This window comes from Mixophyes fleayi, chromosome 5 (genome assembly GCF_038048845.1).
Source record: "Mixophyes fleayi isolate aMixFle1 chromosome 5, aMixFle1.hap1, whole genome shotgun sequence".
Classification (NCBI taxonomy): Eukaryota; Metazoa; Chordata; class Amphibia; order Anura; family Limnodynastidae; genus Mixophyes; species Mixophyes fleayi.
The window spans coordinates 118,054,758-118,079,778 of NC_134406.1; the positions used below are offsets into that span (position 1 = coordinate 118,054,758).

Below are 25,021 nucleotides of genomic sequence, written 5' to 3' on the forward strand. Positions count from 1 at the left end.
CATCCTGCCTGCTTATACTGCCCTGAAGGGTTCTGGGTTCATCTCAGTTGCCCATGGACTTAAAACCAAAGTGTGTTTGTGTTTGTTTTCGGGGCAATGAGAATCTCACCCCCCCCCCCCCCTCCAAGTGCACACCTGCAGCGCAATCAAATTGTTAATAAATGAATTAACCTCTACCTCTCTATTTATGTGAGAAAAAAACAATGGTTTTGAACAATATTGTTTATGTCTGGACCTGATTTATTAATGTACACAAAAACAAGCGTAAATTAAGTTTTTTTTTAAATGCACCTTTTTCAGACATATGCATGTCTGTATTCAACTACAAGCGGATATGAAGATATATCTATATATTACGGGTCTAGGTTCGTTCTACATTGACAAACACAATCCACTGCAGGATATGTACAATAGATATGTGGAATATAAAGTACCAGCAGAATGCACAGAAAAAAAGTATTCAATTATTGTCACCTGTTAATATTGTAGTCATTAATGATAAAACATTAAACAAATATTTTTTTTTTTGCTCCAGGCAATACATCTATCATTATGTTCTTAATGTCTACTGCACATAAAATGAATTTTTACAGTTGCTTCTGATTGCATACACATGTTTTAGCATACATACTCTACCATCATCACTATCACCTGCCCTGTAGCTGGTGCCAGTGATACAACCGGAAAAAGACAAACCTTTGAGATGCCCAAAGTTTGAATCAGATGTTGCTGCATGTGCTCGAGCTTGGAACGCCTTACTGTAATTGACTATATGCATATGCCCCTTCCATTCCCTGTTCCGCCACTAAAATCATAGGCTGTTATAAGGGTACTTTGCAATCGAAGATAAATTCATTTTGCTGCATTCACTAGCGTATAGTCCAATTCTGGGCAAACGCAGAGCGATTTTATGCACGTATCAGCATTTATATTCCTGAATGAATCAGTGATTATTTTTGATAATTTTCAAGAGCCATTTCCTAAATTATTCTTTCACAGATTAAATTGTTTTAAACTTCTCACTGATTTCAGTGATTAATGTTTGCGGTTATTTTTGAGATTTGGAAAACTGGTAATTTGGTTTAGTTATTAGGAAAAGCACAAAAGTAGTTTTTTCATTAATATTCTACAAATTAACCATTAATAGTTGAGCCTCTAATTCTGCAGCACTCTACATTAAAATTCTTACCATTAAGCAGCACAGTATCATACTGTTTAGAGTTCTACACATACACAAATCTCTAAATATCACACATTACAGTATGTACAACTCTGGCAACAGTAATACATTTGCACACACCACCATGTCTCAGACAATTCACTAAATCCCACTCCCTGCACTACAACCTTTACATACAGCACTAAAAATGAACACATTACAAAGTGTCACCCACTATTTGCATTAATATTGCTACATCCCATTATATCAGACAGGAACTCATTACATTTCATCCCCTCCTGTTTAAAAAACTCCAGATTATACACTTGTGTTTCTATGGAATATATCACGTCCGGTTACAGGTTAAAGTTTGTTATTTAAATCATGTATATATTGTCAGAATACCAGAACAGTAGGACGTAAAAACTGGGGTGTTGTATGCCTGTTCATGAGCATTAAAATTCATCAGATTTAAATTATAAAACAATAATCTGGTAATGCATATATGTATGTGGCATGTACATCTGTCTTACAGAAGTACACATATCCAAGGTGTGCAGGAACTAAAATTTTTAACAATAGTCCCCCCATATATAAAAAAAAACATATATTTCCAATGTCTCTATGTGGGGTCAATCCAGACTCCCATTTTATTTTTTTTATTGAAAGCCTGGGAACGTGCAATCAAAAACCCAAAGTGCCCAAAAAAGGTGTAAAACCATAAAAAAGTGCACAAGGGGTACGGTACTGGCCCCTTCTTTAAAAAGAAAGGGCCCTGGTCCCCGACCCCCGGAACCAAAAAGGTCCCTTAGGGGGCAAGGGTCTTCAGACCCCCTTCGCTGCGAGGCTAGGGGGGTCCCTTTAGCCCCTGGGATCCACCGAAGCTTCACCCAGGGCTTAACAACTAGTCCACCCCCTGAGGGGAGGACCAACGTGGGTGTTCAGGGAGGCTGGAGCCTAAGGGCCACACAACCTCCCCTAGATCGTCTCGGGGACAGGAGCCCAAAAGGGCCTACCCGTACCCAATAAAATCCAGAAACGTGAACACAAAAGAAAAAGTGACAAACGTGAAGAAAAATAAATAGTGCCGAGTGGATACGGCCCCAGCCTAATGGCTGGGCTTGGTATAAAAATTTTCTCGCCCAGCCATAAGGCCGGGGCAAAGAATAGAGCGAGTGCTTAAAAGAAAGTGGTCAAAAGTGCGTGGGTGCCAACATAATCACATTGTATCTATTTCAAGGTGCTACTGACCTGTGATTTTTTGGCACCCCCGGGGTCGCCACTCCCAGAGGCACATTTGTCCCAGGCTTTCAAAGCAGCAATCCCAGCCCCTGGCCAGAGGACCAAGTGCAGCTCTGCCACAACTGCACTTGATCTTAGCCAAAAGGCCGAGAAGCGTCCCATTGTCAAACTTTGGGCATCTCAAAGGTTTGTCTTTTTTCGGTTGTATCACTGGCACCAGCTACAGGGCAGGTGATAGTGATGATGGTAGAGTATGTATGCTAAAACATGTGTATGCAATCAGAAGCAACTGTAAAAATTCATTTTATGTGCAGTAGACATTAAGAACATAATGATAGATGTATTGCCTGGAGAAAAAAAAAATATTTGTTTAATGTTTTATCATTAATGACTACAATATTAACAGGTGACAATAATTGAATACTTTTTTTCTGTGCATTCTGCTGGTACTTTATATTCCACATATCTATTGTACATATCCTGCAGTGGACTGTGTTTGTCAATGTAGAACGAACCTAGACCCGTAATATATAGATATATCTTCATATCCGCTTGTAGTTGAATACAGACATGCATGCTTACCGCTGCTCCCTAGTCCACGAATGCTAATAGAGTGATAGCTTAGGGGCCATGGGTAAGTAGAACCGAGAAGCAAAGATATCATTCAAAGAAGATGCTGGAGAGGAATTAAGAGAACCTAACGAGACCTCTCCTGCACTCGTTAGGCCCAGTGTTTTCCCAGGCTTTTTAGGAGAGGTACCCAGAATGTGACCTGGGTCACTGCAATATAGACAAAGTTCATTTTTGAACCTTCTCTCTCTCTCCTCGCTAGAGAGACGGGACTGGCCTAACTGCATCGGTTACTCAAGTGAAGCAATGGGAGTCTGGATTGACAATGGCATGCAGGAGATGCTGTCTGTGTCCCAAAATATTTAGGTTCATTTTCGGGATTCTGCAACAGCATGTAGGAGAATGCAGCAGCTGCAAGAAGAATAGAATTTAGGGGCAATGTACTTTAGTTAAGCACAGTGGAGAATACTTTCCATGTTGTGCAAGGTGCTAAAACCACTCGAAGTAGTCACCTGTGAAAAGCTACTGACAACAGAGGAAAACATCTGTGGTAAGTATTGGGTATTTATTATTTTTAATAAAAATATGTGGTATCAATGAGGGTGTTTACTGTCTTTATTCTGAGTTTATTATTTTTATTAAATTGATGTGGTTTTAATGAGGGTGTTGTGATTTTGTAAACATTTTCTTTTGTGGAACTACAGGTCCCAGGCAGCCGTGGGTGTCAGGGCATGTTGGCACTTGTGGTTCTCCAAGTGCCAACATGGCCTGGCTGCCATGGGTATGCTGGTGCTTGTAATTATACAAGTATTATACAAGTAGCAGAATGCCCACACTATTTATGGCACCCTGGCTGGCTGGGACTTGTAGTTCCACAAAACAAAATGGCGTCAGTTTATTTTTTTCAACTATAATCACCGTTATTACCTTACAGCCACCGCTCAGGGGTGTAGGAAGAGCCCTAGTGCTTTCAGCACTGGGCTGGGTGTCCCTAGAGAGGGGGCCCGTTTTTTTTTGCCAAACCTGTCGAAGTCGTATAATTGGATGAACAAAAGTATATTGGGTAATATTGTTTTGCCGTGCGATTGCGATCAGGACACCACGTGACACGGTAAAATACGCACGCACACGCACTCAAACATTTAGTTATTTATATATTTCATATTTATATGGATTCCATTCCACAGTGATTTATGAGCAGATAGTATTTGGTTTATTATTAGTTTATATATTATGATTATATGTACACTTCAGTGTTATTTAAGGTTCAGGTTATAGGAAATGTGTCATGTCTGATAATTTTAATCCCCTATTCATCAGCAGCTGTCCGATGCATTCGGCGAAGAGATAGCACATTGCATACTCTAGTTATTGATGTTAGGGAATAAACCTTTAATATGATGCTGACTATAAAATGCTAATGGACTAGTTGTAACTGGAGTCTTGGCGGGAAGAAAGGAGCACATCTGGAAAGATGACCCCCACCATTGGATTCTTTAGTTTGAACTAGCCTATGACCTGTTTACAATGGACCCACCTGAAGTCTGGACCAATAGAAGCAAGCCACGTCATCTGCATTGTTCTCTCTGTAACACTGAATGTATATATAATCATAGCTGTGCTCCCACTAGCCTCAGTCATTCTCTGACCACAGTATTTAAGGGTGAACTACTGTTCACTAGTACCCGTGGGAGCGCAGCGGTATGTATGTATCTTTTGGTATTGGCTGTACTGTACTGTAATATAATTATGTATTGAACTGTTAAACTTTACATCTGCTAAAATAAATTACTTTGCGCCTTGGAAACACAATACATCGCTTGGGCAATGCTTATTTGAAAACGATAGAATTACTTTAATAAACCCCACTCCCTAGCTAATCCAGCCCAGCGCTGAACATCCTGGGGTTGGTTGTCATTATGGCAGGGGGACCCCTGCCGCGTGTCCCCCTGCTATAGTGCCAGGAATCCCCGCTGGTTTGCCTAGTGCTGGTTCAGTGAAAATCGGGGGGGGGGGGGGGACCCCTCGCGAATTTTTTCCCTGATTTTCACGAAACCAGCAGTAGTCTGGCAGCACTAGGGTTAATACTGAATAGAGGGGGGGCCCCACGCTTTTTTTTTTAAACTTTGATCTATTTTTAACAGTTTTTACAGCTGCCGGAGCTCCGGCTCTATTGCAGAACAGTGTAACAGTGATGTGTTTATACAACACGCTGCTAGCAAGCAGTGTGTCGTATCTGGCATGTTTGAAAGCAATTTCTCCTGAGTTTGCTTAATCGCAGCTTCATACATTTGAGACTTGTATAGCTGCAGTGGCAAACAGTCGGGAGTTTGATCTCTATCGATTTTTGAAAATAGCGATTTTGACAGAAGCACAACTCTGGCGGTTTTACCTGAAATCTCAGCTTCATACATCTCCCGAGAAAATCGCTGGATTTGCAATATCGGACCTTGGTACATTTACCCCCATGCCTCTGTTTGGCCAGCGCTAAATCAGGCTAACATGTGTATCCATCACAATAGGACTCTTTTCCTGAGACAATCGTTACAGTAACATACAAGGTGAAGGAAACAGAAAACAAGCATTCAGAGAAAAAAAAGCAGGCTAAGAGAGGAAATCAATAATAATAATTACACAATGATTAGTAATTGTTGGTGCCTTATAGATTTTATAAGCTTTTGCAGCATACTTGAAGAGTGGCCTGGAAGAAAGTCAGAGACACTAACCAAAATGTTCATTGGGTTTTGGGTTTTGACAATGTGTTGTAATAAAATTTTAATTACTTGAAACTCTTCAAACGATTCTGATGGTCTATTCATTACTCAAGGGACGTGGTGGATATATATTGCAATAGGTTTTACTTCAAAGGTCAATAACTAATGATTGTATATATATTAGAGATGAGCGGTTTGGATTCAGAGAACTCTGACAGATCCGGGATTTGGGGTTCTGAGTGAAGCCAAGTCATGACTTGGTTTCGCACAACAATTTCACATCCCAAAACAAGGCAAAGCATAATTTCCAGCAAACTATAGATGCAAAACTCGCAAGAGTTTATATCTTTTATATCTTCTTTATATAGCCTTCTCTCATTTTCTCATGTATCATTTTAGAACATACAGTGTTTAGGAAGTGCTCTGCCCTGAAAATAACATTTAAAGGTAAACTACAGAACACAGTGTTAGACAGCGTGAAAGGAGGACAGAGAAAACAATGGAATAGTTGTTATTATTGTAGCAGTTCTGCAGGGATCAGTCAGCTAGAATACTTTGCTTATCAATTGGTCTTAATTTCAATCTTTCAGAGAGTTTAGATGGACTAGTGGCTACTGGTTGTTATAAATTCAAATATATAGTATAGGTACATAAATCAAGTTAGATATCATTCTGAAGTAACTAGTATATTTAGTGGAGAAAAACAGTGTGCTTTTGCTGTATGACAATTAGCAGCAGCACCCAAAAAACAATTATATCTATTTATTTCAAAATTTAAAGTTTTTCTAGTGAAAATAATCTTGTGTGAGGCAGTGATATCTGTGTTAAGTGGGAAAAAAACTGGGTGTGTTCATGTGAGTGTCAGCAGCAGAACCACCCTCCCTCCCCCAAATATTTGTCAAGTTGTTAAGGGTCATTCAGTGACATATATATTAAGTGAGAGAAAAGGGTTTTTGCATGAGAGGGTTTTTCTGGGCACAACCTTGCAAAAAGAATGTAATCTGCCTTGCCACCAACTGTGGAAACGCTATCCAAATTTGGAAGGTTAGATAGCATGCATCATGGACAGTGAAGAAACAGAAAAATCAGATGTCCTTAGCATCAGTAGAGATTTAGACAAGTAGATACCCAATTCTATATCCCACTCTACTGCCCCTTATATCTCTAACCTCCTCTCCATTCACACTCCCACCCTCTCCCTGCGCTCGGCCAATGACCGCCGCCTCTCCTCCACTCTGATCACCTCTTCCCATTCCAGAATCCAGGACTTTTCCCGTGCAGCCCCCCTTCACTGGAATGACCTCCCTCGCTCCATCCGCCTCTCTCCTACTCTGTGCTCCTTCAAACATGCACTCAAAACTCACCTCTTTCTCAAAGCCTACCAACCATCCACTTAACCCCCATCTCCTCCACTCATTCTCCCCTCTTTCCCATTCCCTCAACTGGCTCCTCTTGTGCCTGGTCTGTTTAACCCTCCCTTAGGATGTAAGCTCGCTTGAGCAGGGCCCTCTTCCCTCCTGTCTCCTTACCATTTCTTCTGCTCCGTGTCTATTGCATCTGCCTGCCTGGAGTTTCTGAAGTATTGGTACTTTTGTTTATTGTTCTGTACTGTTATACCCTGTATAGTCTACTGTTTGTACTATGTGCGGCGCTGCGGAAACCTTGTGGCGCCTAACAAATAAATTATAATAATAATAATAATAAAAATAATTCTAAAGAGCTATGTAATTGGCTGTTGTTATACAAATAAATGTTAATGATAATAGACGAAGGTGGCCTGCACCCATGGTAAACAATTCAAAGACTAGTACTATGTAGTTCTCGATAGTTGTTTCTGCTATAAGTAAGGGAGTGTCACGAACCAGGGTCTTAATCCTGTTTAAACCACTCGGCGGTACCATATCACCATACATCTCCCTCCTGATCGAATGCAGCATTCTATCCTGGGACAAGCGTGTCTTCTGTCTGCAGTACTGGAGGCTGCCATCTTGGGTGAGACTTTTTCTAAACATCCTGCTGAGTCTGAACACCTGATTTCATTCACCAATTGGCTTCATCTGCAGACTATAAGAGTCTCCTCCTATACTCAGCAAATTGCCAGTGCAACACTTTCCTAGTTCCTGGTTCCTGATCATCACAGTTGCTGTTGTTTTGCTGCTTAAACCTGCCTGCTGAATACAGACCTCAACCCTTCATGTGAATTCAGCTTCATCCTGGTTGCTGCTTTAATTCTTCTGCTGTATACACATCTCCACCATTTATCCTCTGAGGGAATTCAGCCACATCCTGCAGCTGTGTTATGGACTTCTCTGTGTGAGTTCAACTTCATCTTGCTGGCTGTTATATGAACTGCACACCAATAATTCTTTGTGTGAATTCAGCTGCTTCATCTAGTTACTGTTATATGAACTGCAAACCAATAACTCTTTGTGTGAATTCAGCTGCTTCATCTAGTTGCTGTTATATGAACTGAAAACCAATAACTCTTTGTGTGAATTCAGCTGCTTCCTCTAGTTACAGTTATATGAACTGCAAACCAATAACTCTCTGTGTGAATTCAGCTTCTTCATCTAGTTACTGTTATATGAACTGCAAACCAGTAACCCTTTGTGTGAATTCAGATTGATTCTGCCTGCTGAAATAAATACTTTGGTTTTATTCCTCGTGTGGATTCACCTTCATTCCAACTGCTTGTGTACAGATTCCACAACACTCCTGCCAGAACTAGTCCCAGGGGTCCTGAGACGGATTTTAGAAACCCTATTGCCATGACAGGGAGATGTGGGCCATAATGCTGCCCCTATGAATAAACCAAGGGGACATGCATTGTATGAGGTGTGTATGGACAAGAAATTAATTTAATTAGATAAATTAAATGACAAAAAAACTGTAGTGTAGGGAGTATAAGGTGCAAGAGATAATAATGTTGAAACGCTATGCACACACTAAATTTGGAATGTTAGCCAAAATGCATCACGGAGATTGAAGTGCAGTAGTTACAGCGATGCAGTTTTGGAGGCGTTAGTAAGTAATGTACTTAGATATATTGCGTTTCACTGCTTATCTGAATAAATGGTGAAATCAGGATTCCTCTAGCGGGCTATATAACACTTTGTTTGATTCCCAATTAGTGGATTAAGGAAGGTAGGTATCAGCGGCTGTCTGGGCTGGGGGCAAGAGGGCAACTGTCCCCCGGGCCAGTCCCATAGTGGGCTACCTTGGACTGGGTCACTTAGGTACCTGCATTTTCTCCCTTTAAAATGTTTCTAGTAGGCTGCTGAGTCGAGTCTCACCCCCTGGGCTAAATATTTGCCACCCAGCCCCTGGTTGGAATCTCTCTAGGAAGTATGAATACTACTGAATACGCAATTTACCAATGGACATTTTCTTATGTTTGGTTATACGCCCTAATTTGTGACTTCCATCAACATTCCTGCCTTTTGGTGACCTTGTGAGTCTCCCTCTAAAATGAGTGTGGCGAGCCATTGTCTGATCTGATGGGTCAGCTTCCCAATTCTCCAGACGTTTTGCATGAGACATATTCAGGCACAGCAAAGCTCTGTCTACGAAGCGATAGACTAGGGGACCTAGTGTTATTGTACCTCCCCTCTATAGGCCTCTAGTCCTATGTTATGCTGCCCCTGTGGCACATGAGAGCACACCCAGCACTCGGTTTGGTTTAGCACCTTACCCACCAGGGAGTGATAATCCTCCAAAGGATGCCCGCTCACATTCAGATTACCGGTGGTCTGGCATCGCTGGATGCATCTCTCTTCAACGAGGGAGTCGCAGAACTTGCAGATACAATACTTATCAGACAATAGCCCCTCACACTGCCTCCGAGTTCCCGAGCTTGCAGACCTTTTCATAACCCCTGGACCAAGCTTGATAATGGGCTGTTCTGAGTATTCTAGTAACTTTTCCTCTGCCTCCATCTCATCCGCATCACTAACAGAACCCTCCTCCGTCCTCCATCCTCCTTCACAAAAATAGAATGTCCTAGAAAAAGTAAAAACAAGGAAAATCCTGGAACAAAAGAAAAACAAAAACCGCCACTCCATCGCTGGAAAGATAGTTCTGGGGCAACGTCTCTGGTTCAGGTGTCTCGACTACAGGCTTTAGGTCTCCTGGAATAGACTCACAAGTGACAGATCTATGTCGTCGGTCTCAGTTTTATCTTGCACTTTCTCCGGATTACGGACTCTCCTGCAGTGGGTGGAATGGACCCAAGTGTCTCTCTCTGCAACCTTCAGTGATGTAGTACTGGTCAGCAGCACTTGGTATGGGCCTTCCCAACGGTCTGTTAAACAACCTGAACGTAAGAAATTGCGGATCATAGCATAGTCCCCAGGTTCAACATCATAACAGTTCGTTTCTGGCATACCAGGTGACAGCATTTTGAGTTTTTGTTGTTGTTGTTTCAGCTGTCTGCTCCTTTTTATAAGATATTGCACAGTCACTTCATTATTACACTTCAAGTCTTGTGGACTCACGATCAAATGAGGTTGTCGTCCGAACAAAATCTCAAAGGGGGACAGATTAAGAAGAGTTCTAGGAGTGGTCCGAATGCTATGGAGGACCAATGGCAAAGCCTCAGGCCATGCCAACCCAGTTTCAGCCATTACCTTACCAAGCTTGTTCTTTATAGTAACATTTACTCTCTCCACCTTACCACTGGCTTGTGGTCGGTAAGGGGTGTGAAGTCTGCTACCCATTCCCATGAGTTTACACATATTTTGGAAGATATCACCAGTAAAGTGGGTACCCCTATCACTTTCAATGATTCTAGGGATACCGAACCTACATACAAAATCTTGTACAATTTTCTTTGCAGTGAACACGGCAGTATTAGTGGCTGCCAGATATGCTTCTACCCAACCGGTAAACACATCAATACACACTAACACAAACTTTAGATTCCTGCACGGTGGTAATTGGATATAGTCAAATTGTATTACCTGAAAAGGTCCGTCTGTAGGAGGGATGTGGGATGGCTCAGTTGGAATAGTTTTCCCGACATTTTTCCTCAAACAAGTAAGACATGACATTGCTTTCTTAGCAGCCTGAGAGGAAAATCCAGGAGCACACCAGTATGCTCTCACCAGTTTGCACATACCTTCTTTACCCAGGTGAGTGTGCTGCTTCAGCCAGGCTTGGATAGCATGTTCGGGGAGCTACAGGCTTACCTTGTCCATCCCTCCAGAGTCCTGAGGACTCTTGATCACATCCCTTCGCCTTCCAGACCGCCTTTTCCTGCAGGGAACACAAATCTTGCATTTCAATTAATTTCTGCAATTCTAATGTCTGAAAAACCATCATAGTCTCGGTCGATACAGTCATAGGTTGCCCTGCTGCCCATTTAGCGGCTTCGTCTGCCCTGTTGTTGCCCCATGACACCGGGTCTTCTTCAAAGGTATGGGCTTTGCACTTTATGGCGGCTACTGTTCTGGGTAACTGTATCGCTGTCAGAAGTCCTTTTATGTGTTGTGAGTGTGCCACTGGCGTACCTGCTGCTGTCGTGAAGTTTCTAAGACGCTAAAGGGCCCCAAAATCATGCACTACCCCGAAGGCGTACCTGGATTCAGTATATATATTAGCTGATTTACCTTTTGCAAACTCACAAGCTCTCCTTAATGTTACTAGTTCTGCCACCTGGGCTGAGTGGGGTGGGCCAAGGGGTTCAGCTTCTACCACATCCTGATCATCTACAACAGCGTAACCAGTACATAGCTCTCCCATCTTAGTCTGTCTATGACAACTTCCATCTGTATAAAACGTAAAATCTACATTTTCTAAGGGGGTGTCACGTATGTCGGGCCTTGCAGTAAAGGTCTGGTTCAGGTGTTCCATACAATCATGCGTGTCAGTACTCTTGCCTAACTCATCATCAACCAGGGTCTCCTCACCTCCCACCCTTTGTGTCTCTAGAGACACATATGGAAGGTATGTAGCTGGATTTAAGGTGCTACATCGTTTGATGGTGATGTTTGAGGGTGCCATCAGGGCTAGTTCCCACTTTGTGAATCTAGCTGAAGAAACGTGTCTGGTTTGGGCTGAATTTAACAGAGCTGATACAGCATGGGGTGTATAGACAGTTGAATTATGTCCTAAAACTACGTCTTCGCTCTTACTTACCAGAAGAGCAGTTGCTGCTACACTTCTGAGACATGTTGGGAGTGATCTTGCCACATTGTCCAATTGTGCACTGTAGTATGCTACCGGTCTGCTAGCGTCACCATGTTTCTGTGTAAGGACACCTGCTGCACAACCATCCGCTTCCGTACAGTATAACTCAAAAGGCTTTTCGTAATCTGGTATTCCCAATGCAGGTGCTTTAGTCAGACTATCTTTAAGGTTAAAGAATGCTTGCTCTGACTCTTCTGTGTGTACAACACGTTCTGGTTTTGAAGAAGAGACTAGCTCCTGGAATGGTAATGCCAGAATAAAAAAAACCTGGGATCCAGGATCTACAGTATCCACGCATCCCCAGGAAGGTACGAATCTGCTTCTGGCTCTGCGGCAGAGTCATGTGTTGTATAGCCTCAATTCTGTTGGTTGTCAGGAGTCTTATCCCCTTAGTGAGGCAGTGTCCTAAGTATTTGACCTTAGTCTGACATGGCTGTAATTTGTCCTTTGCCACCTTGTGCCCTGTTTGTGAGAGATGGAGCAACAACAATTTAGTATCATGTAGATATGACATAAAAGAATCAGAGCACAGCAACAAATCGTTCACATATTGAATTAGAACAGACCCATTGTGGGGTTGAAAGGATTGCAAACAGTCATGTAAGGCTTGGGAGAAAATACTGGGGCTGTCAATGAACCCCTGGGGCAGTCTGGTCCATGTGTATTGAAATCCCCGGTAGGAGAATGCAAAAAGGTATTGGCAGTCAGGGTGAAGAGGGACTGAGAAGAAAGCAGAACATAGATCAATGACAGTAAAATGACTAGCAGACGGTGGAATCTGCATGAGGATGACAGCTGGGTTCGGCTCTACGGGGAATTGGCTCTCAACAACTTTATTAATTCCCCTTAAGTCCTGGACTAATCTATAGCACCTCCCCCCACTCTTCTTCACAGGGAAAATGGGACTATTTGCTGAACTGGCTGTACGAATTAAAATCCCTTGTTGTAACAGCCTCTCAATAACAGGATATACCCCTAGTTCCACCTCCGGTTTTAATGGATACTGTGGGATTTTTGGAGCTATCCTACCACTTTTTAGATTGACCATGACAGGGGCTACGTTTGCCATCAGTCCAGTGTCCTGTCCATCTCTGGTCCATAGTGAACCTGGTATTTCCAGCAACATCCCCTTTACTTGAGATGGACTGTGTTATATAACAGTAGAGTGTAACATTAACCTTTGAGGGGTGTCCAATATGTCATGTACCTCATGAGCGACCTTCTCGGGTATATCTAGGAACACACCATCTGAAGTACAGTATATGACACATCCCATTTTACATAACAAGTCTCTCCCTAGCAAGTTAGTAGGAGCCGCTGCAGCCAAGAGAAACGAATGCTTAGTATGCAGAGGCCCGATAGTAACTTCAGCGGGTTTAGTTAGAGGATAATGTAACACTCTTCCTTACCCCCATAGCTGGAATAGTTTGACTGGTCATCTGTAGATTAAAAGGAGAGGTTATCACAGATCTGGCCGCCCCTGTATCTACAAGAAAAGTTTGTTTCCTACCAGCTATGTCAACTATCATTGTTGGTTCTTCTTTCTGACTCTCAGTTAACCTCACTGGCTGTAGACTACAGGTATGACCTGACCCCTAGCGCTGACTATCGCTTTCCCGCACAGCATTTGCTGCTATAATATGTGCGGGTAGATGTGAGTCTTCTAATCCATGTGAATTCCTCCTTGGAGGATATCTACGTGACCCATCCTTCTGTGCATTGAGTCTTTCCTTTTTACAATCTTTCCTGTAATGTCCTTCCTCGTTACAGTTGAAACACCTGATCACTTTAGGTTTCTTGTTATATGGGTTGTATGCTGGTGGTCGTGTATGCATCCCCTCTAGAGCCTGTATACTTACCGTCATTAACCTATCACTTTTCTCTTACTTTTTTCTAAAAAGGTTTTTGTCATGCTCCACAGCAGACTCCCTAAGAGAATCTACTGTGATGCCTCTCCAATTAGGTAATGTGGTTTGTACTCTTGTCTTTAAATTTTCTCTGAGGCCATCCATTAATACTCCTACAGCTACCTCTCTGTGATGTGGGTCCTCACCTATGTTGGATATCCCAGTGAACCGTGTTTTCGCTGCTATAGCTCTAGCAAAGTAATCTGAGGCTGTTTCACTATCCTTTTGTTTTATGGTGAAAATCTTACTCCAATTTACTACTACTGGAAAATAGATGGCTAAGTGTTTGACAATTTGTTCTATATTTTCTTGGTTAATCTCATCAGTCAAGGTGTCATCTTCATCCAACAAACAATCTTTAATACATTTTTGATTGTCAGTATTGGGAGGAAGACACGCCCTAAACACTACACGCCAATCCTTATTGGTTGGTTCGTGTGTATTTCCTAAGTCTTTAACAAATTTCTGACACTTAGCCAACTCCTTTCTAGGGTCTGGGAATTCAGTCATAATGGAACGTAATTCTGATCTAGTCCAGGGAGAATGTATTGTAACATTCTTTAAAGGAACTACACCATCCTTGTCCGCCTTCCCATTGGGAACTGATATTGTGCGGACTGGATACGCACCCACTGGTTCACTGTCTTCAGGAGACACTACAAGATTTGCTGTATCAATACTTAGAACGCTATCACTCCTAGTGATCACCCTACTCTCACCTATCTCAGCCATTGCTCCTTTCCCATACTTACACTGAACCTCTAGCATATTAACAGCATGAGCAATGGCTGAAATCATAGTGGGTTCATCTTCATCTTCTGATACATTTTTTTTAAACTGACTTAAAGCAGGACATAACTTAGCAATTTCTCTTTTTTCAGTTTTAATAACGGCTGTACTTACCCCTCCCGCCACATAAGGTGGCGGGGGGGGGCGCTTGCGCTGAGTTCGCCGCGCTTCTCAACGGCTACTTCCGCCGTGCGCGCTTTTCGCCAAGCTTACTTCCGCTGTGCATTCGCTGCTCTGCCACATGTTACCTTCCATTTGCCACAATTTTAAACAATCATTATGTCTATTTCTTCTTTTCGTTGACTTAATCAACCACACTTTATCTTTTACATTATTTAGTACCTCTTCATTAAAACTTCCTATTGTTGGGAAAGGCCTATCACAATCTTTGGTCATCTTGACCCACGTGTCACAATACACAGTTGCGTATGCACCATATTTCTTGCACATGAGAAATCTCGCTGAACCAATAGGCCCTTCCCTAGGCAGTACACTGGCCATCTCTAGCGTATGCTTAGCACCCATGTTGAACACTACCTTTTACACGGAACACAGACACACCGCAATGCTCGGTTCCTTCCAGCCAACAATACCCTTTTAGGTGGAATACAGACACACCGCAATGCTCTGTTCTTTCCACCCAACAATTTCAATCCTGTTGCTACAATCACCGCTAGAGATCTCTAATGCCCGGTGGACGTATTTCCATTAGACGCGTCCACTCGCTTCTTTCTCGCACCAGGCAAGGACCCCTAATACAGAAATATCACTGTGGGCCCCAAGGGCTATCAGCTCCTCGATACCCTGGCTCACCACAAGATCTGCTGAATTTATTATTGCTGGGAGCGCAAGTTGATAAAATCAACCTGCCTTTCCAGGATAATTCCTCCTAGCTGCTTCACCAATTCGCACTGACGGTTATCGTACGGTTAGATCGCACAGCCTACCTATACTAGTTATTAGCAAACCTTGCGATCTTTTGGTAGCGCTTTGCGAAAACCCAGTTTTCGCATTCGGTATACCTGCCCTGTTTACCGTCCTTCAGTTGGGCAACCCGCCTCGTCAGACAGCAACTGAGCACAATGAATTATAAACAGTGTATCTAAGTTACAAAATCACACACTATACACCTTTTCTGCGCAGAAAATCAAAAGTTCCCAACAATAGTATTAATGTCTCAGAGGTTTTCCCAAGTAATTATACTATGCACATATAATAACTATCAAAACGATTGTTTAACCAAGTGGAAAATCTACCGGAAGTTCGCGTACGCACAGCAGGAAATACACATACGCAAGGCAATGCAATACATTTAAAATGCATAATGACAAAAAAAAAGAAACAGTTTTCCCTTTTGTCCCTAGGTTCTAGTTAGCGTGCCCTAGACAATGCAAAACGGACATTCGGTTTCACAACACAGAGTTAAATTCAGGTTTTGAACACATTGCGTTCTTACCCGTATATGACGCGTCTCCACCCTTTGTTGCGGAACCGAAATCCGTTGGTCTTTCGTATCGTTCGGCAACGAAACCTCCAAAGCTCACGAGCCCCGAAATTGTTATGTGCGTATTGTCGCTAACCAATAGCGATTGTCAAATCTCGATTTGTGTTTCCAACGCACAAAGATTTATTCTCAAAAGGTAGCAGAATATATTCAAGCAAAGTAATAATAAGTACAGCCGTTACTTATCGCAGGCACTCTGGATCCAGTGTACAGTCATTCAATCCTGAAGTCTGGGGACAAGATGTCTGAACACTAGATGAGAAGCTGCTGCTTATATGCACACAGGAATACAGTAAAACAATGAAGATGGTATAGCTTGCTTCTATTGGTCCAGGTTTCAGGAAGGTCCAAGGGGTTGTCAATCATTGGCTAGTTCATCCTAAAGAATCCAAAGGAGGGGGTCATCTCTCCAGGGGGTATGCTCTGCTCTTCCCGCCAAGATTCCTTAGTCTTAAGTAGTTCATAATTCCCTATCATTCATAACTTGTGTATGCACTCTGCGATTCCGTCGCAGAGTGAACCGAACAGTAGAAAATGTTAAGAGGTTTATTATGATACCACACATGATTTGATTCCTTCAACCTGTTCTATATATTTCACTAATGTGCATATAACTTGTACTATATTTCGACATAAATGACTATGTGTTGCAACTACCATTAATGTGTACTATTTTACAAGTATGCGTGTTTGTGCGAATGTATGTAAAATGCTAAATAATGTTGCTGCCACGTGTTGCAGCTGCGTACGCCCTTTTACGCCGTAGCGTGCCCTTTTACGCTGTAGCGTACCGTACGCATCTTTTCAGACAAAGACAACCAAGTTTGCTCGATTTTAATTGAAATGACTTTATCCAATTTGCTGACTTCGACAACATGTTCAGACTAGTGGTCATTTTTGAAAAATGTCAACTATCTCCCTCCGATTCTTTTTTTCTGACAGAGAAAACAACTTGGACCTGCGTGTATGCGGTATAAGAGAATGTTTGCCACTTTTTTTCTGCTTTGATAGAGCAAATTATGTGTGAAGGTGCACTCTATACTAGAATGATTGTTTGAAGCTGGAAGTAGAGCACCCTATGATTTACAATTTCTCGGTTCAACATACCAGCAATAGATTCAGCAGTGTTGTCTTGGATCAAGCTCTAGAGCAACACCATAATAAGACAACAAAGGGATCTGGAGGTATAATAGGCATTACAAAATGAAAAAAACCCATGACAATGCACAATCTTATTAAACATGATAAAAACAAAACATTTTTCAAGAACATTTTGCGGTCTATATGAAGATGATGAATTTGCTCTTCATCATGAGTTTACCAAATCTATAACTATTGAAGACCATCAGAGTATTTCAAGTATGTTAACATCAGTGCTTGATCAAGGAAATCCCCTCTCAACAGATGACAGTTATGAAATATCAACCTCATAACTGGAATGAAAACTAATCCACTAGTAGCTGAATTCTTACTCCATGTACAAGAAAAAGGAGATAACAGCAAAGATATCTCAGGTTCTATACAAAAGGAATTTCCCAAAAAGAAGAAAGACATATGTGCAACTGAGTCTGCACTCCAAGAAATGAGTGATGCTCACCTATGCATAGAAGTAACATGTTCCAGAGGTTTAAATATAGAGGCATTACTGAAATGCGAACTTACATCCTCATCTTACTGCCTAACGTGTGATGGATTTTTTAAGAAGTCAGACAAAGCACAACTAAGCAATTACTTGAAAGACAGTTTTTAAATAAGGATATTGTAAAAACTCGGCTACAAACATCAGAGGAGAGAATAGCCGTGGTGATTGACTTCATGGCATACGCGCAAAAAGTGTATGTTAAACGACTCTTGTGTAAATTATTTGGGGGTAAATGTATCAAGCTGAGAGTTTTCCGGCTTATTAGAAAAAACAATCAAATTCTAGCTATCATTTATTTAGTACATTCTACAAAATGATAGCTAGAATCTGATTGGTTGCTATAGGCAACATCTCCACTTTTCAAAACCGATGAAAAACTCTCAGTTTGATACATTTACCCCTTGGACTTTGACTACTTGTGGAAATAAATCTTAAAACTTTCAGAAAACTGTTTGCACATTGATTTTTTTTTTACTTGTATGAAGAGAAAAGTATGAAAAACTGGGGCCGACTCAGACGAAGAAAAGTTGATCCTATTGATGTAACTCCCAAGTACGCTGCTTCCTGTCAACATGGATACCTTCTCGGGTTTAACCCACAACAAAACCTGTTTTCAGGAACTGGATTATAAATCAGGGAAACAGCGGAAAACCTTTGTATTTGGGAGGAGGTCACAAACATAACCCACAAATATGTTTGAAAATGGTGGAAGGTTCTGTAAGTTTGGTACCATCACTTTATTGTGAATGTGAGGATGCTGATTATAGGTTCATGCAACATATTGAAAATATAGTTGAAACAGGATCTGTTGAAAGAGTTATGATTGCCTCAGCTGACACAGATGTTATGGTCTCTGCACTTAATGAGAGATTTCAAAAGGGTGGTCATAAGAACTGTGGATAATCAAAGATACATGAGCATCTGTCCAATACATACTACTTCACAACGTGAAGGGAAATATGGACGACATTCTTTTATGCATTCGACCTGCCATACACAGTGTAACTGTTTTTGATACAACAAGCAAGATAAGGACAAAACTTTTGGCACTTAAAAGAGGGATTTCATCAGGACAACTTTTGACAAATTTTGGTGTTACTCCTCTTGATGAAGAAATGATAACAAATGCTGAACTATTTATTAGAAAAACTTTTGGTTCACCAAAAACAAACCGTGATGGGGTTTGATTTAAGCAGTACCCCAAAGCAAAGACTATAAAAAAAAATCAACTGTGTCTACCTTCCTCAACAATGCTCTTTCATATCAAGCATGCATACCTTCAATGCTACATATGGACCAATGTGCTGAATGGAAACTCATCATTGGACTCACTACAAGATGGTTAAACAGAAGAAGACGTAGCTTTTAAGCCGATCATAGCAATGATACTTTACGACCTCCTGTACCTGCCAGAAATGTGCAGGAGCTAATATTTGCCCTTGCAGAGTTGAAAAGAAACCTTTTTGTCCGTTTTCGAATGTAAAGAGAAGAATCTATGTTTAAATGTTTAAACAAAAGTGAAATTAAAATAATGCATTGTATAATTTTATGTTTTACTTTTCCATTGTCATGCAAATTAAATAGCAACTTAATTATTTGAGAATTTCATATAAAAAGGTTTAAACCATGATTTTGAATTACATTTGGAGCACATTCATTGCTTTGAACTTAGATTGCCTGAAAACATATAAATTCATATACAACAACCCTATACTGTGCATATATATATTTAGATCATGTATCATTCAAGATGGCGGACATTTCTAAAATAATGACCACCCTTCAGAACATGTGATCAATATTTTTTTATTTACTATACATAGTAGAAATAGCCAGAACAAAACTTCTGGCTCTTAAAATTCCAGCAGAAGTTTCCTAGCTCTTAGATACTAGCAGTCATTGCAATGTGCAACTCCACACATTCATCAAGCATTTATTTTCATTATTCTAATTCACCATAAACCAATCAAAGGTAATTGATAATTGTAATAGTTACATTTGTTATCTTACAGCTATAGTAGTAAGTCTTCCATATTAATGGGTGTGAAGTAAATCCACTGGAAGTAACATAGTAGTCATTTAAATCAAAGGTTAAAAGTGAGAGGATAGTTTAATTTCCAGCCACAATATAATATCAGCACTCTATCAGTATTTATTGAAAACTTTGAGAAAATAAATATTCTTTTAGTAAATGAAATACTTACCAAAAGTTGTCCAGCAAAACATACAAAGAGAATGAAAGATAGACAGAGGAATGCAGCACCAAATGAAATTCCAAGAAGAGACGTTCTGTAAAATACATACAAAATGAAATACTATTTTTTTAATTGTCATACAACATATCCACACAATAACTTTAAGCTACATTCCTAAACAAAGGAAGCATAGTCTCTTCTTGCACTGCTTAATTAATGTGAGCTTGTGGTATATATTAGAAAATACATTAGACATATGCAATAGGCTAATAAACTGGTGGGTCATTCCATGTCAGTTCAACCAGGGTTGTCCACCACCCGTCTCAGATTTCTACAAATTTTTTTTAGTTAAGAGAGGATGTCAAAACAACTTATTCTGCCAAATATCTCGACTGTTTGATAATTAGTTTATTATATATTGATTTTTCAAGTTATTTAATAATTACAAATCGCAGCTTCTTTATCCAGTTTGTTTGAAGTATTACGGGTGTTTATTAAGGAATCAACACAAAATTTGGACCCCTAAGGTAACTCTTCCTCCAGAATCGAAAAATCCAAACCAAATTACTGTATCTGCCTCATGTTTTGCGTTACGGCAAAAACGCACATTTTTCAAATATCATTAAAAACGCTAGATTCAAGTGACATTCAGGATCCCAATTTTTGGGGGGTGTTTAAAAAAGGTATAAATTACTACCAAAAAAAAAAAATCAGCCGGGTTCTCTGTTTCATAGTGGAGAAAAAAAATAATGAAGTTGATGCTCGATTACTGCTGTACAGCATACATAATTTACACATTGTTAACAACCATACCAAAAAAAGTGAACTAAACTGAGGCAATGGGATAAACCTCCCATACAGGTAATGAAACAAACAAACTGATGGGAAGTGGATTCCCTTTAGAGAGACCAAAACTGAAACTTTCCAGAGAAAGAGAGAGGGAGACACAGAAAGTGTCAATCATGGCAGCTGCTCATTTGGTAGTCTTTTAAATACAGACTGCCATATTACTATTTACTCAAAAACCATTGGATTACATAGCTGGGACCACTCTACAGATGAAGAAAAAGAACTTTTGATTCTGAGAACTGAAGTTTCAAATGCAGTAACCAATGATCCTGAAACCTCAGTCTGCTACCATCATGAAAAGCTTCTGCTGCTAAGATATGAAGAATTTCAGAAAACATCCTTTTTTGGACAAGAAGGAAAGAAAAAAAGTGTATAGAAGGGGCACTCTGATTAGGTCTATAATAAAAATAAATCTTTATTGGATATGCATTAAAAAATGTTCTGGTTAAACAGGAGCGAAATATTTAAAAATACACATATAGGACAAACAAGTGTGGAGGTGAATAAAAATGCAAATGCAATTTGCATTGCCTCTGCTATTTATCCGAATGTGCCTTTATAAGTGCAAAGATCCCAGCCTGAATAAATGCTCCAAAGTTGGAATTATTGCCATATGAGGTCACAAGAGCCAAAAGGTGATTCTAATAATATTATTAGGTAATGTAGCCCTAATAATAGTGGCATAAATAAGTTCTCTACGATCGCAAATATAAGGGAAATCCCTGCCTGAATAGGTAACTTAGAGCGATCAGGGAGAGATATTATACTACCTATCAAACTGCCCCATAATAAGTGCAAAAATCGAGTAGATACTCAAAAAATTAGGGTGGTTGCCATATAAAGTTTGAAAAACCCAAGGTATTTCTAGTAGTATTAGGTAATATAGCCCAATAGCATTGGCATCAAAAAATGAATGAAGAGACAAAGTATTATTAAGTCCCCTATGATCGCGGGTATATGTGAAAATCCCTGCCTAAGTAGATAACTGGGGAGTGATCATAGGGAGATCATAAGGTGCAGGCTGGATTATGAGGATAGCGAGACAAAACGCCAACGTGCGTTTCGCTCTGTAGCTTTTTCAAGCCTGACTGTTTTTTCATGTAGCACACAAATATCAACTTTGAATTTCAGTGTACAAATAAGCTATCAAGTATTTGTGTGCTACATGAAAAAACAGTCAGTATTTAACTTATGTGCAAAACAGAATACTAATTTGCACCCCTTGCATTGTAACATGGTTTTGTCCAGGAGACTGAAATAAGAAGTTTCTCAAGTTAAGATCCTTAATGAATCAGGCCCAAGATGTGCTGATACACTTAATGAAACCAATCAACGAATGTGCTGTCCTGGCCTTCAAGAGATAAGTGTTTTGTTCCTTTTATTCACGTCCTCTGTGTAACGGAAGTGCCTACTATCCAAGGAAGTACTGGAAGGCAGTATACACTTTCTGCTGACACTTTAAGGAAAATTACAGACCATTACAAACAAGGGAAAAATAATGAGATTGTTGACTCAACTTCAGTTAAGGGCTTAAGTTATGTTAAAGGTTTTAAATTTCATGATTTCTTGTGTTAATTATGTATGCAGTACAACAGTAATCGAACATCAGCATCAACTTCATTATTTTTTTTCTCCACTATGAAACAGAGTACCCTGCTGATTTTTTTTGTGGTAGTAATATATACCTTTTTTAAACACTCCCCAAAAAAATGGGATCCCTAATGTCAAATGTAAAGTGGTCTCAGCTATGTAATCCAATGGTTTTTGAGTAAATAGTAATATGGCAGTCCGTATTTAAAAGACTACCAAATGAGCAGCTGCCATGATTGACTCTTTCTGTGTTTCCCTCTCTCTCTCTGAAAAGTTTCAGTTTTGGTCTCCCCTTTCCATCAATTTCTGTTTGTTTCATTTCCTTGTATGGGAGTTTCATCCCATTGCCTCAGTTTAGTTCACTTTTTTGGTATGGTTTTTAACAATGTGTAAATTATATATGCTGTACAGCAGTAATCGAGCATCAACTTCATTATTTTTTTTCTCACTATGAAACAGAGTACCCAGCTGATTTTTTTTTGTGGTAGTAATTTATACCTTTTTTTAAACACCCAAAAAAATGGGATCCCTAATGTCAATTGAATCTAGAGTTTTTAATGATATTCGAAAAACGTGTGTTTTTGCCGTAACGCAAAACATGAGGCAGATACAGTAATTTGGTTTGGATTTTTGGATTCGGGAGGAAGAGTTACCTTAGGGGTCCAAATTTTGTGTCGATTCCTTAATAAACACCTGTAATACTTCAAATAAACTGGATAAAGAAGCCGCGATTAGTAAATTATTTAATAAATTGAAAAATCAATATATAATCAACTAATTGTCAGACAGTCGAGATATTTGGCAGAAATAGTTTTTTTGACATCCTCTCTTAACTAAAACATTTTCAAAAATATCTGAGACGGGTGGTGGACAAATCATGTTTTTTTGAGTGATCTGATGTGGAATGACCCTGGTAGGAATATCTGTAGTTATTGTGAATCTGTGTTATGAGGCACCGCCGCGACTCTCCTACCTGCGTCCCGGCCGTCGCTATGACGTCCGGGATGTCACTTCCGGGGGCCAACACTTTTCAGGTCAGCGCCGCGTCCAGGCATTACGGGGCAGCCGGGCGTGTGCGCAACAGTATGGCAAGCCTGCGGGCTAATTTATCAATTATCAGGTCAGCAAGTGTGCTTTTACAGAGCTAAGCTCTGATTGGAGAATCTCTGTATATAAGGCAGGGAGGGCTTAGCCTCCCTGCCGGTTATAGCTTCCAGTTCACTGTGTTGCTGCCTGCTGCTGTATTCCTGGTGTTAAGCCTTTGGATCTCTGATTACCGTGTATGACCCCTGCCTGTCCTCTGGATTTGTTTTTTGCCTGTGCCCCTGACCGTTTGGCTTATACCTTCGTTTATGCTGATTTGCTCGTGACCTCAACCCCTGGCGTGTTTTCTGACGATTCTTCCTAGCAAGTGACCCCTGACCTCGGCTTGGTTTATTGGATTTGCTGTCTTCTGCCAGCCCTTGACCCATGCCCGGACCTCACTCCGCTTTCCTGGGTTCTGCCCAGTCAGTACGCACTTCACGACCCTCTGTCAGTCTGCGGCCAAGTCTATCCCCACCACTAGGGGCTCCAGTAAACACCTGACTGGCAGAGCAGACTTCGGTTTGTGCAGTATCGGCTAGGGGGTTTCCTAACAATCAGTAGTTATTCAACAATACCTAAAAGGTTTTACATATGCGCAATGAGTTTGTGGTTGTTGGTGATCAGGAGTATTTATTAGATCCACTTTTGGTGGGAGATTTTCATCACTGTGGAACATAATTTTCAGATAAATAAGCAAGATTAATTGAAAGAGAAGCTTTTGGTACTGAGGCACAGTGTGGGTATATGGTACACAGGTGTTGTTTTGTAAGAAAAACAATGTTACACTTTTGTTTCCTTTTTCTCCTTTTGATTGCTCACTACATCGGGATATATGAAGCTGAAAGCTACATGAGGGACATCGGACAAGTCAAGGTTATACACATAAGCTGCTCTTTATTGTTTAGACAGTAAGCATATTTTATATTTTTATTAAAAAATTAATAAGTCATAATTATTGCACTAAGAGGTTCGTTTTGTCCTATACTCTTTTAAATATCTATTGTATATCTATCTATCTATCTTATGTATAACATTTTTTGGGTTGTTTGTCTGTGCGGCTATACATTCAGACACCTCTGCACTGTGTGCACTGGGAAGAACAGCCTTCCACTGGATGGATTTGGATGGCATTTAAGATAAAAACAAAAATTACACCGGGCAGCCACCTCATGCGTGATGAAAGAGTTGTTTAGCTGCTAATTATTTTTAAAAGATTAACAGTTACATCCAACTCATTGATAGCTTAATAATTAATTATTTCGATCTTCCTCTCTCTCTCTCTCTCTCTCTCTCTCTCCCTCTCCCTCTTTCTCTCCCTCTCTCTCTTCTCTCCACTCTTTCTCTCTCTCTCTCTCTCTCTCTCTCTATATATATATATATATATACAGTGCTTTTTTTGTAAAAAAAAAGGTGCCGGAACTCACGTCTTATTAATCTTTTATGAAAAAAAATAAAAAATTATATATATATATATATATATATATATATATATACACATAAATTTACTCCCTTCCTTGCCCCTCACACACTTGACAATTGTAAAATAAAAATAATAACTCCTACCTCCTCCTGGTTGGCTGGCAAGGCT

General features: G+C 40.4%; 1 protein-coding gene across 1 annotated transcript in view; it reads right to left on the bottom strand.

Moving 5' to 3' along the window:
• ADCY2 (adenylate cyclase 2) overlaps nucleotides 1–25,021 on the bottom strand; it is a 1,242,889-nt gene that overhangs the window by 299,777 nt on the left and 918,091 nt on the right. The window contains exon 15 of the mRNA XM_075212755.1: nucleotides 19,918–20,002. Coding sequence (XP_075068856.1) covers nucleotides 19,918–20,002 — 85 coding nt within the window. The remainder of the gene's footprint in view (nucleotides 1–19,917; nucleotides 20,003–25,021) is intronic.